General features: G+C 34.9%; 1 protein-coding gene and 1 long non-coding RNA gene across 11 annotated transcripts in view; both read left to right on the forward strand.

Annotated features, from left to right (window-relative positions):
* The window catches only part of LOC105394379 (probable nuclear hormone receptor HR3), a 98,788-nt gene that overhangs the window by 43,694 nt on the left and 38,141 nt on the right, over positions 1-16,953 (forward strand). The window contains exon 2 of one of the 10 annotated variants that reach the window (XM_038111277.2): positions 1,868-1,924. The exons of 8 other annotated variants lie outside the window; for them this stretch is intronic. In XM_038111277.2, the coding sequence (XP_037967205.1) occupies positions 1,868-1,924 (57 nt within the window). Of the gene's footprint in view, positions 1-1,867; positions 1,925-3,977; positions 4,077-16,953 lie in introns of those variants that run through there. One more of the 10 variants, XM_048627760.1, reaches the window with a different exon arrangement.
* Positions 9,204-11,174, forward strand: LOC125490098. Its single transcript, XR_007267443.1, has 2 exons — positions 9,204-9,559; positions 10,881-11,174. It is a non-coding gene; the product is annotated as an uncharacterized LOC125490098 (long non-coding RNA).

Genomic DNA, 16,953 nt, shown 5'->3' on the forward strand with positions numbered 1-16,953 from the left:
TTGTTGTAGGTCAGGGTTTGATATCATTCGGAGTAAAGACGTCACATACTCAGCACGAGTACATATTGAATACGACCAGACGGTACTTTTTGGCATTCGATACTGACAATGTACAGTCAACTCAAGGTCGATGACAGTCAGAAAACTTTTCTTTAACGACTTCTGAAAAGAGAAGCCTAAATTACAGAACAGACAGGAAAGCAGAATAAATGTTTCTCAGAATGACCTTACAGATAAACAAAGCGCGGCTGAAATTCGAAGTTTTCGTTGCTGAAAGTCGAAATCGTACAACATAGATTCCCCCATAAGTATTTACATATTGATTTAGCTTCTACCAATTTCTAAGTTCTGTTTAGTCTTCATATTTTGGATATAGATATAAAAAAATCAATGTCTTTCTAAGTAAAAAAAAATACTCAAAACTACTTAAAGAAATCCGAAATATTGGACAGAAAATCTATCTATAGATACAAATTATAACTTAGAAGAGGCCTACTAACTAGCCCCTTTATTGCGTGATGGTAACACCTAAAAAATTCACCCTTTTTGAATTCGACTGTACCGGCCATAATAATTATTCGATGATGAGCGAGAAACGCGATCGTGAAATTTGAAACTTTTATTTGTCACTTCGTCTTTTGTTGATAATGTCAAATATAATTCCGCCATTTTGAGGTTAATGCGTAGTCGATTGAACTCTGTCGGTTATTGGTTTTTTCCAAATGCTCCGAAACAGTCTAGTTTTTCCCATCCATACGATAAAGCTTTCTAGTGGTATTTAAATACTTACAATCAAATTCATCTCAGTCTGATAAGTTTTTTTACTGCTATTAGAAATGTGTAGCTACTTTATGCACATAATTAATTGCAAGGTAATAGGTTAGTACATAAGTACTTACTACTTAGTGACTTTGCCTAATAGGTAATACGAGTAACGTATTTACAACGTCTTCATTTTATTTTCCTTATAATAGTTGTAATTGCAGCCCTCAGTCTGGTATATTTCTACATATAAACTATATTTAGAGATAAGAAACTACTTTACTGGCTTTATTTTAAATACTTAATTAATGAATTTCATACTTACAATGTATTTCTATGTAGTTAAACATTGTAAGTACCTTATTGATTTTCAAAATACTAATCTGCAAAGGGTAAATCTACTTACAGTGGTATCTCAGATACATAATTTTAATAAAGTATTTAGGTATAGCTAAATTAAACTCTATAAAAAACAGCTATCGTTTAAACGCTCGTAACCTGCCTCGACTCAAAGACTCACATTTAAAAAGTCCTCCAAAAGAAAGCAAAAATTAAAGGCTTGGTCGACCCAAAGAAAATCTCCTTTTAGAAAACCCGTTGAAAAAGTACTCATTAGGGGTACATAGCTCGCATTCCACAGAAGATTAGGCCATACACGCACACACGGGCACAGGCCATCCCTAGCGATCGTACGTGTAGGCATGTACGTATACGTCTGTATTGCTTGTATGTGTGCGTGCGTAAGCGTGTGTGCGCCGACTAGTGATGTAATGTCGGTGTGACGCCGCGGCTCGGGCAGACATTTTTTATGTTCTCTGACGCAATATTTTTCAGCGCTAAGAAAGGCTAAGTTATAATGTTTCAGATTTTGGAGTTGCAGGGGTCGGTGTATTGTTTTTTTATAAGTACTTTTGGGACGTAACCGAATTTGTTTAATAGCAAGATCATATTGGACGCTTATTTTACATTGTGATTCGTATGTATTACTTAGGTTATTTATGGGAAAATTCTGCGTTAATAATAAGGTTTTCTGAAATAAATTTTCTTCACTAACTTTAGTAAAAAAAAAATTGTTACCTTATTGATTGATTTTTTCTTGTTACAGGTAAGACTGAAGACGGGTTGACTTATGCCCAAGCAACGGATCTTGATAGGCAACATCGTAAGCCATCATAATTAATAATAGAACCCTACTAAAACCTTATAAGGAGTTAAGATGTCATGTGATGGAAAAAATATTCTTAGAACTAGATGTGAAGTGTCTTTAGGGCGCACACTGCGTTTTTTTACACACGATTTTTAAATCCCACTATTTTATATATCCTCGAAATATTTTTTTCTTCTTTTTCTACAAAAATATTGCGCTAAAAAAATCGCAGTGCGCGCAGGCCCTTACGATGCACGCGAACCACATACAAAGCGCTTCGTATAACTGTATAACAAGGCTGCACACAGACGCAACAAGGACAGGTCAACGCACTCCGTTGCCTTGCACGAGCGGGACGCACATACACCTCGCCCATATTGACAGAGCGGCGCAGACATATTTCTCACTCTTCCGCTTTTCAAGCGCACCGTCCAATGCGTGCGACAAAGATATCGCCATAGCGACAGCAAGGGATGCCTATACAAATATTATGACTGTTATTTCACTTCCTTCGCGCTATGATGCAATGGCGTTTTGTAGTATATGGACTATTTTGAGACAAAGCTCAACTATTTTTAGGTTCAAATGATTGACAATGCGTAGTAAGTTATTCAGGTTTACAGAGGTGTACGTTTATTATTCTATTGTGGGGCGGTCGTTGTCACCGTAAGGAATTTTAAATGGAATTTGAATATCCCGTTTCGTAAAATCTTACATATACTGTGCCATGAATTTCCCGCTAAAATTAGTGTTTGACTTGAACTCGCTAACTTGTAGGTAGTGAGGTACCTATGTGTATCTTATTGGTATAAAACGTGGCTACTTTTTTTCATCAGTTTTATCTCTACAATTTTCATTTTGCATAGTCTTAATTTTGCATACATTTTGTTATGATAAAGTCAAAAACCTATTTACTGCCATCTAGCGCCCAATAGCGTAACTAATTGTTAAAAATATTTTTCCCTCTCTTTATCTATTCCTATTATAATTAATTAGGGTACCTCTACACTCTTCACGTCTAGTCACCTCTATTGTGTATATTTTTTACAACAAATCTTCGATTATATTGCATGTGAAAGAAACTTATTGATTTTTTCTTCATGTTTTTCAGTACGCATGCCCTACTTTTGTCATCTTTTCAGTTCGACGAAAAAGTTCAGTGCGACCAAGAATACACTCAACCACGCATGTCAATGAACTTTTAAAATTTCGAGTCCTAAAAGTTCCACATGAATGTGGACCTAAATCTTAGGGTAACAAGTTTCAAAATAGCTCATAAAAGTGGTGAGGCTGTCGATTTTGAAAAAGGAATTTTCTCCAACGGCTTTTCCATCCGAAACACAAAAATGTAAGGGCGTGCACACATTGACACTCTAGCTTGCATGTGTTCGTGTTATATACGAAGAAAGTATGTGTGAGAGCTTTCCCTGTGTACTGTTATTATACAACCGGCGTTGCCGAGTTCCCGTCTCGTTCTAACCGCCCGGAAAACGTATTCGCCTCTCTGTCTACGTACTGTTATGTAATAACGGTTGTTGTGATTTAGTCGCGTAACATTTTTCTCGAAGAACCGCTGCGTGAACTAAGCTTTTAATTTTATAATCGTTTTAAATGCTACGCCATTCTTATTTAAACTGTCACCTTTTCATTTTCTTTAAAAAAAAAATTTGCTTTTAAAAATAAAAAAATATATATTTTTTGTGAGTTTTGGATCCATCATAACTTTATATGGGTTTAATTTATATCCTATCGCTTTAAGCCTACAAAAGCACGATCACAAAACACAAAAAGATTTTCCGAACCCATAAAAAATGCACACAAGTGCATTCCCGTGTCATATAGCACGCATAGGCCTATAAATAACACCGTATGTGTCAAAACACATACACAGCGTACAGCTATGCATAGCTCGTGAGTGTGGGTTAGCGCGAGTGTATACTGAGCCCGTTCATTTCCTAGTTGTTCCCCCGATGGCCCGCTTGCAACACATCTATGTGAGCGGGGCCTTAGATTCGAATTCGAAAAAAATACCGCGTTCCAAATTTAAACTTTAATAGTGATGTGCGTGCGTGCGTTTTGAGTGATGGATTTCGGTGATTTGATAACGAAACGAAACTAGTGTTTTTTTTTTCTCAAAAAGGATTTATTTCAAAAGGAATGTTCAGAGGTTTGCTTTTCAAAATGGATTGTTAGCACGACTTCGTTTTTTTTTTTACATTTTTGAATGTGTTTGGAAAGCCGAATCGCCGGTGATGTAACGTGATATAATAGTGGAAGACAGGCTGATTACGTTATTTAACATGAGAGTTGAATGTGAAACGGCTTTCTTTGACTTGAATACCTGCTTGATGCTAATTATTTATATTATTTAATTAGACAGCGGGAGCCGAAAAGAATAATTTTCGCGCTTGTGAAATTTTATGCCAACGTAACTGTTTGTTCCGTTATCTGACGGTAATTTCGCAATAATGATAAATAAAAGATGATTTTGAACTGTGTTGTCTAGGAATTTTCACATTCACACAGTAAAGTAACTGTTTGTTTATACAAATTATAATGAATTTATGCACTAACTGTCACATTGTTGGCTAAATTCGTGTGAATTAACTGCTACTTCCGGCCCAGACGTTAACAATAATTGATGATAGGTACCTATTTTATATTTATATTAATAAAAATATACAATACAATACAAAACAATTTATTTGCACCAAGAACAAAAAATAAATAAAAAACAAAACTTAAAAAATAAAACAGTACAAAAAGGCGGCTTTATTGCTTATAGCAATCTCTACCAGAGAATGTCTACCTATAATCTACTCTCATTGGCTCATTGGTAGCTCAGAACTGCAAAAAGGCTTTACCATTAGCATAGCACACCACTAGAAGTTGTTTGGAGTTTTCTTCTTCCAACTTTTAACAGATACTCTACATACGGGATTAGTTCTATAATACTCTAGCTGTTCCTGCGAGCTTCGCTTCGCCTTAAAAAGTTTTCCCGTGGGAATTCCGGGATAAAAAGTAGCCATTTTTTTTCTCAAGGTCTAGACCATATCTGTACCGAATTTCATTCGAATCGGTTCAGTAGTTTTGCGTGAAAGAGTAACAGACAGACACAGTTACTTTCGCATTTATAATATTAGTTAGGAAGTTAGGATTATTATTACACCTTCTTCTATTGTGCTCCCTTGCGGGGTAGGCAGTGGCACATTCTTGCACTCACTTTTCACCACATTATTGTTAGTACTAATGTAATAGGGTCCTATCAGGTAAAACCAACAAGAAAGAAGAATTTCTTCTTGGCAATAAGCCCGCCTCTGTATATACTTACTACTTTAAAGTCCATTTTTGTAACTGTTTCTATCATTATACAATAAAGTGTTTATAAATAAATAAATAAATAAAAATAAATTAATAAGAAGTAATAGCTCCAATTTCTCCATTTCTATGTCGGTTAGATCGTAACTAGGGAAAGGTTGATCAATTATACGTCATTTCCATATTAAATTCTTGACAGATGTGTCAAAAGTTAAGTAATATAAGGAGAAATTGGCACTTAGGGACTGACCATCACGATATTTTATAGCTCGACTTTCTGCGACACGATTTTTAACTTGTGCTTTTCATTTCATTTCCCGCGTTTTTTTTTTGCGGACACTGAAATAATATAAACTCAAATATTGTATTTTTTCTCAAAAAATAAACAAAAAATTGCACCGTTTTAATCTCACAAATTTTTGCAATTTATCCAAAAAGGAACTTATTTACACACGTGCAATGATAAAAAATACTATGCTTTACCATTCCCCTTCAGTTACAACTGAAGTAGTTTCATACAAAACTATCCGAAACCAGCAGGGGAGAACCCCCCTTTCTCTATCCCTGTCTCTTTCTAGAACTAGGAATACGCTAGGAGGAACAAGGATAGATAGCTGGCCGTCCTGCTTTGTTTAGACTCATAAAAGATGACCTATTTAGGTGCTTTATTGAAAAACACGTGGCTCTGCAAAAGTTGGATGTATAAGTACTTACTTACAGACCGTCTGTAAAATGATAAAACTAAAGAGTATGATTTTGCAAAGACTTTTAAAACTTTTGCTGTACCTCACTGTTTTTACTATTCGGTTTTGTTAAAGGTTGTTAATTTTATTATTATGGAACTTTTTGAATGAATGTTTATTTCAAAAAACCGGCCAAGTGCGAGTTGGACTTGCGCACAAAGCGTTCAAGGGTTATTAGTATTAAATATTAAATACCCTATGAATTTCAAAGAATAAGATCGTCAAAATAGGCGATTATCCCAACCTAAATCCTTTTTTTTTACGTTTTTACAGATAGAAGGTGCATAGACTTGAATATATGATTAAAATTTAAACTCGATACATCCATTAAATTTCAACTAGGTTGCAGTAAGGGGCAGAGAAACCTGACCCCCCTCAGAAGCATTGTTACTATGAGAGGGGGGTCAGGTTTCTCTGCATCTAACCGTACCTATACCTAATGTGTTTGGATTTCGATATCTAAATAATAATAATAAAAAAACAATAATCTCTTACGGTATTGACAGAAGTGCATTGCTGCATTGCTGCATAAAATAGCTTTTCAGCTTAAAAAAATAAAAACAAAAACAAAAAATGTTGTCAACTTATAACTAGTTTTACAAAAAATTATCATATTTACGGGACTACTATATCTTCATTATTTTTTTCATACTCTAACAAAACAAATAGCAAATTAAGATTCCCGTATTTTCACTCTCATCTCATTGACAACCCTAATAATATCTAGCTACTATGGAAAGCATTTATTAATAAGGAATCAGTGTAACCTATCTTATGATAAGTGACAACTCTTAAAAAAGTCTGCAAATAAAATCATAATAACGTTACTTCACAACAATGCATTCGATAACGGTTACTATACCATGTGAAACGGCAACCTTCGCGACACCTAACGCCATCTACTGTTGAGTAGCCGTACTAGCGGTACTAGCGAAGCAGGTGACCCAAAAGTGGGAAATAGGTCATTTCTCAGACACCTTGACACATTTTGAGCTAGCTCTCACGAGATCTACATTTGCCTGACCTCCGTAAGGTCACGGACCATCGATTTAAAGATATTATTTTGTTTTTGGGGTGGGTCAATGTCCGAGTACCTACCTAGTATGGTTCGGCCTAAAATTGACCGATGTGTTTTTGAAATTTGATAGGTACCTATCAAGGTAAAAAATAAGAATGCATTAGTGCAGTGTACTATTATCCAGTGTAACAACCAACATTTTTATATTGAAGTAAGTACTTAATTAACTTATTAGGTTGTTAGGTATCTTAAATACGTACCTAACCTTGGTAGGTACACTACCGACTACCTATACTCATCTTCGGTTTAAGCCCTTTGTCCCTTTGATTAAGTTAAAGTCTAAAGTAGGTAGTCTAGGTAGGTAGGTACCTAGGTAGCTAGGTAGGGAGGTAGGAGTGTAAGTAGATCATAATTTAAAAGAGCTATCTTACAGATAGCATTTTAGCATTTTTTTTATTACACACGCTCATTATAGGTATATAAACAATAATTATTTAATTGGATAAATAATAGGTAGCTATTGGTCTTGTCAAATAAATAAAATAATTTCACATAGATTATAGCGCCGCCAAGCGTGGAGTAGCAAAACTGCCAATTCTTCTGAAAAATACACAGTAATGATAAACAGCAACTGACAGAAACAAGGCATCATAACAAAATATTTTTTACGGACGGTAATTATTTTTGTTAATGAAAAAAACAGCCTCGTTTCATGATTGTTTGAAAAAATCTGCCGGTCATCGACCTTCAGTTCTTAAGTTCACGCATAGATGTCGCCAGTGTAGGTTTCCCGCAGGTCACTCACCTCGTATGAGTTATGTCATTTTTATCGTCTTTATTAGCACTATTGTTGTAAATCTAATCGTCCATTGAACGATTAATAAGTCATTGTTTTTTTTTCCTGCAATCATTTCCATTTTTATTGGAAAAATATCCTTATACTTACCTACGTAGGTATTTTTTTTTCTTATCAATATCACGCTGCAAAATACTTACTTACTTACCAACTTTATGAAAGAGGGGTAGGTAAGGTTGAAAAACCTATTCGTTTCAATTTGAATAGGTAATGATAGGGAAATGAAGGCATAGGTATTAGGTACCTAGCACTTACCTACACAAAGGTCAGTACAGTACCATACCTATTCTTTTTAGTGAGAAGGTACAGACGAGTCTTTACCCCCTTATTCATAGAAAAGTTACATCAATTTGTTCTTTGACAGAGAGGGACAAAACAGTTTATTAGTTAAAACGTATTGTAACTTTTCTATGAATAAGGGGGTTAGGGAGTACTTAATCCTCTTTAAAAATTCAAGAAATTAAATAACCATACAAGTAGGTATAGGTATACCTTACTTAAATAATCAATTATTTTTCTTTAACGCACACACAATATCATCATCATTACCCAGAGATATGTCAACCACTGAGGTTTACTCACGGTTTACTTGTCTAAGTCATTACCTCATGGTAGGTAAGTTTTGGGGTCCATCTATAGTGTTAAGATGGGGTGTACTGACTTAGCTATTTACTTAAGATATAGGTATATTAGGTTGGTAAGTATATGACCGTAGGTATAAGTAGATTATACCTTCCTTTATAATCACACTGGGTGAAAATATATAAGTAGTGATCCTTGGTTTGGAGTAGTTTGGACCTACTTTACGGTACCTAAATGAATTTCTACAAATTTTATTTGTCTTAAACATAACAATAAAAGTAAATTGAAAATATTTCCCCGTGCCAATAACATTTAATTAAAGGAAAAATATGTTGTCATTGCGTCAATGTACACTCATGTTATTTATAATACACACAGGGGTATAATCGTGACAGTTGTGACATTGCGAAAAAGAGACGCTTAGCTACATTAAAGCGTAAGAGAGAAACGTTAAGCTGTACAGGTTTTTTTGTCCTTTTTGCTCTGGCGCCTGTTTACGTCAGTTTTGGCAGTTCTCTTTGCCAAACAATGAATACTATGACAAACAAAGGCTGACAGTTACAACAAAGAATTTCTAAAAGATATTTATTGTTAATTTGCTAGTGGTTTGTGGATGTTTATTAAGTTTATTAGAATATTATCACCACTTAACGAATGTGAGACATGGGTGGGTATAGTTTGTTCGGTTGTACAGAGCATAGTGAACGAAAACACGATGGAACTATGGATGAGATATCTTTTCACATGTAAGTAGATAATATCAAGTTTCACAAGCTTACATTCACTACAGTACTATCTGTTGGCTTGATTTTAATATAAAACGATACCAATTTTAATACTGTAAGGTCTTTTAGTATCAATTTTAAGTAAAAATTACGAGGTACCATATAATAACAAATCTCATGGTGTTGCCAGCTATTGAAAATTTATTTTACCCAGAAACAATATAATATTATGTAAAGAAAATACTAGAAATTGTAACTAAGTTTATAATATAAGAATTCGATGCTGCTGGCCATAATTGATATGGGTAGAAGATGAATAACTTAGATTCTGGGAATTCTAATTGAATAAATGTGTGATTTCTTCTGTATATGCATATTAAGTTTATTGTATAGCTATAAAATACTTAGGTGTTTCCTCCTTTGTTCCCATCGAGTCACACATCAAACCTGTCACACTGTATACAGTTGGGAATTCTTCATGAAAAGTGTGCCATCTAGTCACAGTGTTACTCGATGGGAGTGTTACTCGTTGGGAATGCTTTATTTCTGTAATGAACTAGAAAATTCCCAACTGTTCTCCCGTTACTCGTAAAGATTTGTTCAGTGATGATGAATTTTGATGATGCCTAACGTGATAGGTACTGTGACTTATATTAGTATTTATTGTTACGTATTTTTTTATTTCGTTTCTTGAAAAAGTATGAAAATAGAAATAATTATTCCGAACAATCAAATAAGTTTTATTAAACTAGTTAACAATAAAATTATAAAATCAAAACCGAATTATAAAATCAAAACTTTCTTTTCTTTTTCACATTTCTATGAATGATTGATGCTGGGTGGGTAGTACAGCAGTAGCCATAAAATAATAGAGAAAATGAAAACTTTCATTTCCTAAATTTTGCGTGGAGGTGACATTATGGCAGTTTGATATTATCGACTCATATCTGCTCTGCTCCACCATGAAGAAATAATTAGGTACTTCCGAAGTACCTCAGATTAATGATGATCCTGGCGCTTACACCGCGGGCGCGCCTCGGACATAGACGGAAGATGCAGATGATCTTAAAATAATGGCAAAAAAATTGGGGACCAACACCGATTCGGAAAACTTAAACTAGTTACATAACACTCAATATTACTATTTTGCATAACGGTCATGTAGTAGTTATAAGTTATCGCATATGGTGGAATACAGATCCATTGGACTCTTGTACGAGTACGTATTGGCTCAAAAGACTTGAGTTTCCACTATCGCCATCTACCTTAATCTCTTATTCCCTACATCCAAAGGTTGTCTGGCAGAGATCGCTTTTAGTGATAAGACCGCCTTTAGTACCCTAATTAAGTTCATCATCATTAGCCTATAGCAGTCCACTGCTGGACGTAGGCCTCTCCCAAAGCACCCCACTAGATGCGATATTTAGCTTTCCGCATCCAAATTAAGTTACAACTTGTGTATTTTATTAATCATTTTGGGTGTACAAATAAAGTGTATTCTATTCTATTCTATAATCGGTTTTGTCTAAAGTGGAAAATCCCAACAAGTTACTGTGACTTGTTGGGAATTTTCATTTTTATAATCCCAACTAGTTACAGTGTTACAGTTGTATGTGACACGTTGGGAATGAAGGAAAAAGGTGTTTCAACGAGTAACAGAGTGTGGACTGATGGGAATTTTTAACATAAAATTCCCAACGAGTAACAGTGTGACTGGCTGGGAACAAAGGTGTTTCCTTTAAAAATAACCTCCATCACATATTTGGCCCACAATCATAATGCTCATACTCACCCATTTATCTCTGCTTCATAGGTTTCCGACAGGAGAAAAAACATTTAGAAAATGGATAAACGCTACCAGACCTACAAATTGGGAACCAAAGAATCATACAAAAATTGTGTTCGGCACATTTTGAAGAGGGTTGTTTCGCTCGGATCAATCAATCATACAATCCACTCAGTTTGTGTACAATAAATAATTATATTTAAAACAAATATAAATAAAGTATTATGTAAGAAAAAACAGCCTTTGTGTCTTTGTGTATTTTTTATAAGAATCGTAAGATAAAATTCCCCATAATTAGGTTTTTTTTATTTTGTAGAAACATCTATGATTTGAGTGAGAAGGAGAATTCAGAACACGGCCATTTCTTCTCTAGACAAATATATACTCTAAGATAATACAGCACTTTGCTTTGTACATAATATACTCCGTGATAAACACGTGAACCAAAGGACATTCACCTACGCCGAACTCTGGATGACCTTTAGTTCCGCTTCCGGAAAAGAGATGGCGGTATCAAAAAACTCCATACAAATTCGGGTTCTGCTATTCGATAACAGATGTCGTACAGAATCCAAACACCCGAAATATAGTGTAGGTCACAGATTCTAGATGGCGCTGTCCGCGTCATAATAAAGTTTTTTCAGAGTTCACTAGAGTTTGTTGATCCCGACGGTATTTTGCTAAGGAAATATCTGTTTATTCAATGAATCACGAATAACGAAGAATTACTAATACACATTTTGTACGTAGGGGTTTCTGTAAGATGACTGTAGGATTTCGCATTATTTTTTATAGGTCAGTGACCTATTTTTGCTTTGCTATTAATTATAGTTTTAACGAAATTAAGCTTATTTTCAGAGATTTTTTTCATGTACCAGTAAAGAAAATTATGTAAAGTACTAAAGTACTTACTTAAATACCTAGGTTTTAAATATCACTTTCCTAGGTATGTAATCGTTAATTTATCTCACCAAGGCTACCAATTACCAAAAAGCCAACGAACTTTCGTTATATTAAGTAGCTCCTAGTGGCTCTTACCTAATTATAATAATATTTTAAGCATTTGGTTTATAATTAAGTACTAAAATAGGTACCTTAAGTATCTACCTAAAATTAAAACATGTATGATGTAATGTAACCAACCTAAGTAATACTTATTTGAACTTACCTATTAACAATTTATGAATTACGCTGTCTATTTATTGTATATAAATTAAAACATAATATACATTATCTTACATAACATCATGCATTAGCAGGTTAGGTAGGTATCTTCTTTATCTACCGACGTAAGTACATACCACCTACATAATATCAAGTTCTTCTGGTAGCTACTGTACTATAAATCTCTAACAAAACTACGAAGCAAAAACATTTCAAGGCACCAAAACAAATCCTTACTAAAACTGAAACCTAGATCAACAAAAAACAAGAACCAACCTAGGTACCTAGGTATTCCAAACCATTAACAAAGTCTGCAAAATCAGCCATCTTCCGTCCTTATCTACTCCTACAAAACAATCTTCTATCCTGCTCTATTTTTAAATACATACATTACTCGGAGGTCGACGAACGGGCCAATGAACTGCCAAATTTCGGGTGAATAACCTACTGCCTTTTACTAGTAGTAGAGGAAGAAAAATATATCACATCTCTATAGGAAATGGGCTTGGGGGGTAGGTAGGTATATTTTGTTGGTCCTTACCGGTTACCGGTGGGCTGTTTTTCAGGATTAATTGGCTAAAAATCAATGTTTTCAGGGCTGGTGCTGTTGCTTAGTGATAAGTTTAGGTTCGAGGAAAGAAAGATTGAAAGTCATTGTGAAATAAACTGATGCCTTTCCTGAAAATAATAATGATAATTTGGGTAGGTACTCGTAGGTAAGTAGGTACTTAGTACGTGGGTGGATAGAGTGTGGTAGTCTCACGCTTGAGAGAAATATAAAAGGTAAATTTTCTAGGGCCTGAGTCAAACGATAACTTATATTATTACACAGTATTATATTATACAACACTAGCTGTTCCCGCGCGCTTCGCTTCGCCTTAAAAAGTTTTCCCGTGGGAATTCCGGGATAAAAAGTAGCCTATGTTCTTTCCCAGGGTCTAGACCGTATGTATACCAAATTTCATTCAAATCCGTTCAGTAGTTTTGGCGTGAAAGAGTAACAGACAGACAGACAGACAGACAGACAGACACAGTTACTTTCGCATTTATAATATTAGTTAGGATTATTATGACATAATTAATTACCTAAATAGTTACAGTTTTTAGCTAATATGCGTATAGTATATTATAATTATAATAGAACATTCTAGACGTCTAGAAATAAAATTGATTTTCTCAAGAAAAATGTGCTCCGACAGCCACAAAATTTTAACAGTACTTACTACAGACTTCCTACAAATAAACATCTTAAACAGTATAGCACGGATGAATCGATTTCGAATGAAGTCGCGTGTCGGTTCTTCAGCAGATATAGCCAGTTTTGAAATTGAAAAAAAATTGGCTTAGCAACAGGAAACATTTTTTTTTGCAATACCTAACTTAATACTTAAATATCAAAATATTGTTATCAGCGGTTTATCGCCTGAATCAATACCAATACAGCTGTAATTTTGTATGCTACTCGACCAACGTAGATCTTGACTGCTCATGCTCATGAATTAAACTGAAGTCATATATTTTTTGAGCATCGTGGGACGCCCTCCTGCCCGCTGGACTGACGACCTTAGGCGGGTAGCCGGTAGTGGTTGGATGAGGAAGGCAGAGGACCGAGTGTTGTGGCGCTACTTAGGAGAGGCCTATGTCCAGCACCAGCAGTGGATGATTATTGGCTGATGATGATGATATTTTTTTTACTTTAGACGGCACCGTAGCTAAGACGGTAGTGAAGCTGCTTCCGAAGCTGGGGGCCGCAGGTTCGATGTGATGAGCATGTGTCATCTATTTTGTATCTATCTATGTATTTGTGTAACCCATATCACAGGTTCTGCCTAGCTTGGGGTCGGATGGCCGTGTGTGAGATGTCCCCACTTATTTATTTATTTCAAATGACGAATAAATAGAAAGAAAAAATAGATAAACAATATAACAGTAATGTTGTTACCATTGAAAGTGATTTTAAGGTAGCCTCTCCCAAAGCACCACTGGATGCAATCTATAGCTTTCCGCATATATACCTATGTACCTACCTACATACTTAAGGGTTACTTACAAAAAAGTGACATACCTATGTACCTACATACTTAAGGGTTACTTAAGAAAAAAGTTTACACATAGGCATGTATATGTTATCATAAATAATTAACTACGATCAGTTAAGTTTTTAACGAACGTTTTAAATGACGTCTCTGAGTAAAGCAGAATAGTTCTGCCCATCTAGTACAGGTTTCGCAATTTTTGAAAACTATAAAAGTGTACGTTTTCTTCTGTCATGTGCTAAATTATCGGTCAAAAGTCGCATGATTGTTTCCGCTAGAGGCGCCACTTTGTATGCGAGAAAACGTAATCTTTTATAGTTTCCGACAGTCTAACAAACCTATACTAGACCTGTACCCTGAGTGTGAGTTTTTTAACCTATCGAGAAGTGAAATCGAAACGCAGATTTTGTATGGCGCGGAGCTAGTACAGCTACTTACCGCTAGGTGGCGTGTCTAAAACGCCATACAAATTTGCGTTTCGATTTCACTTCTCGATAGGTGAAAAAACTCGCACTCAGGGCCCTGCTGTAAATTCTACTCATGAAAGTAAAACGTCGAATTAAGAACATGACTAATAAAGAATTTGTCCTACATATCAAAAATGACATAAAAATATTTCAGTTGAGTTTCAAAATTTCAGGCCGAGACGGTATTTTTTTGGTCACGTAGGCACTAGGCACACTGGCAAGGGTCATTGCTCGCAGAAAGAGTTCATATTTTCGACTACTAGGCACATGGTAAAAATCGCGCATACTCAAATATTTCGTAAGGAAATTGCATAATTTTGCGAAATTGAACTTTTGGGTGACGAGTTGACGACTTATACGCGTAGGTATTCGTGATCCTGTAAATTTTCAAGTGCTATAGTTAGGTAGGTAGGCACTTGTTGAATAAAACTGGGTTAGAACCAATTTTTTTTAAATATATTTTTTTAAAGTTAAAATTAGTAGGTAGGTACTCCTATAGGAAATTCAAATATATACATGCAGTTTTCATAAAACAACAACACCTTATGCATATAAAATTACGTAAGTATATTACTTATATGAAGTTAATAAGATCACATAGCAAAACATAATATAAGGAAACTATTCCGAATATCAAAACTTTATTTTCAAATTTGGAATCTTTTTTCGAATGCGGAAAATTTGCAACGTCACGCCGACCGTTGACTCGCTGATCGGCCGTTCACACCTCCGAATGTTCGAGAACGATTGATCGATTCACAGACGGAACGATTCTTATTTTGTTTGAATTATTATTTTTTATTATTATTAAACATTTATTTTCAGATATAACATCCATAGTGAATTAGTAAAACATGTCGAAAATTGTTAGTCAAAATATTAATATCATAGGTAGGCACATGCAAAAATTAAATTAAATTAGATCCGAAATAATAAATAAATGATACTTAAATGTCATTTATTAATTGCATGTCTATTATTAATTTTAGTTTAGGGTCTTTGGGTTTTGTGGGAATTTTGAGGCTATATACATTGCCGGGCAATGAAAAAGTTCCACTCACAAAATGCCGACAGCAAACAACCTCAATTATTTCAAATATTTAATTTAAAATTGGAATAAAACATTACCGATCTTAGTTGCTAATATCCTGATGCTCTGTTAAATGTACTTAGTGAGTTTAGGAACTGAACATTTGCATTTTAGCTTGATAATTATTTTTATACATGTCAGCGGTTATAATATATTACATAACATAAAATATGCAATTTATGCTCAGAGGAAGTTACGTAACATTTCTACGAAAGCATTTTTAAAGAATTAAGTATGTCAATAAGTAATAATTCATGACTTTCTTATCACTAGGTAGACAAAAATAACATAAACTCTATTAGTCTTTTTTAAGTCATTTAGACGACCGAATGGCGTAGTGGTTAGTGACCCTGACTACTGAGCCGATGGTCCCGGATTCGATTCCCGGCTGGGGCAGATATTTGTTTAAACACAGATATTTGTTCTCGGGTCTTGGATGTGCCCGTAAAATGGCAATAGGCCCGCCCCCTATTACATTGGGACTAACATAACACTCTGGCGAAAAGTGGGTGCAGCAATGCACCTCTGCCTACCCCGCAAGGGAGTACATTAGTACAAGGCGTGAGTGCGTATTTTAATTCCTGTGACTAGGTAAATTTGATAGCATATTATTTAATTGGTCTATATAATACAATACAATCCTCTTTATTTGCACCAAAAAAACAGAAACGATTCAAAATAAAACTTAAAAATAAGAACAGTACAAAAAGGCGGCCTTATTGCTTATAGCAATCTCTACCAGACAACCTTTGGTCGTCATTCACTGATGGAAAGGAATTTCTTTCAAATAATCGGAGCATAGCTCCATGGTCTCCATAGCACATATTATTATCTGCTGGTCCTTAATTAGATCCTTAGAACGGTTGTCTGGTAGAGATTGCTATAAGCAATAAGGCCGCCTTATTGTACTGTTTTATTTTTAAGATTTGTTTTTTGTATTTTATTTCTTCTTGGTGCAAATAAAGTGTATTGTATTGTATTGTAGATCCTCAAGCGAAGCGGGATAAAATGGTTACAATTCTTCCTCTTTAAAAACAGCATAATAAATGAATCCTAAGAAACTATGTTGGTAAAGTGACTTTTTAAATATGGGAATTAGATATTATACGAAGGATTATTTTTTTGCAATTTTCCAAAAGTCGTTGTTGAGAAAAACCCCCTGAGACAACCGCCTTCCGCTTTTTTTTTAAATATATATGTGGGGACACACACGACCATTCGACCCCAAGCTAGGCAGAACCTGTTTTATGGGTATCGGA

This window comes from Plutella xylostella, chromosome 2 (genome assembly GCF_932276165.1).
Source record: "Plutella xylostella chromosome 2, ilPluXylo3.1, whole genome shotgun sequence".
Lineage (NCBI taxonomy): Eukaryota > Metazoa > Arthropoda > Insecta > Lepidoptera > Plutellidae > Plutella > Plutella xylostella.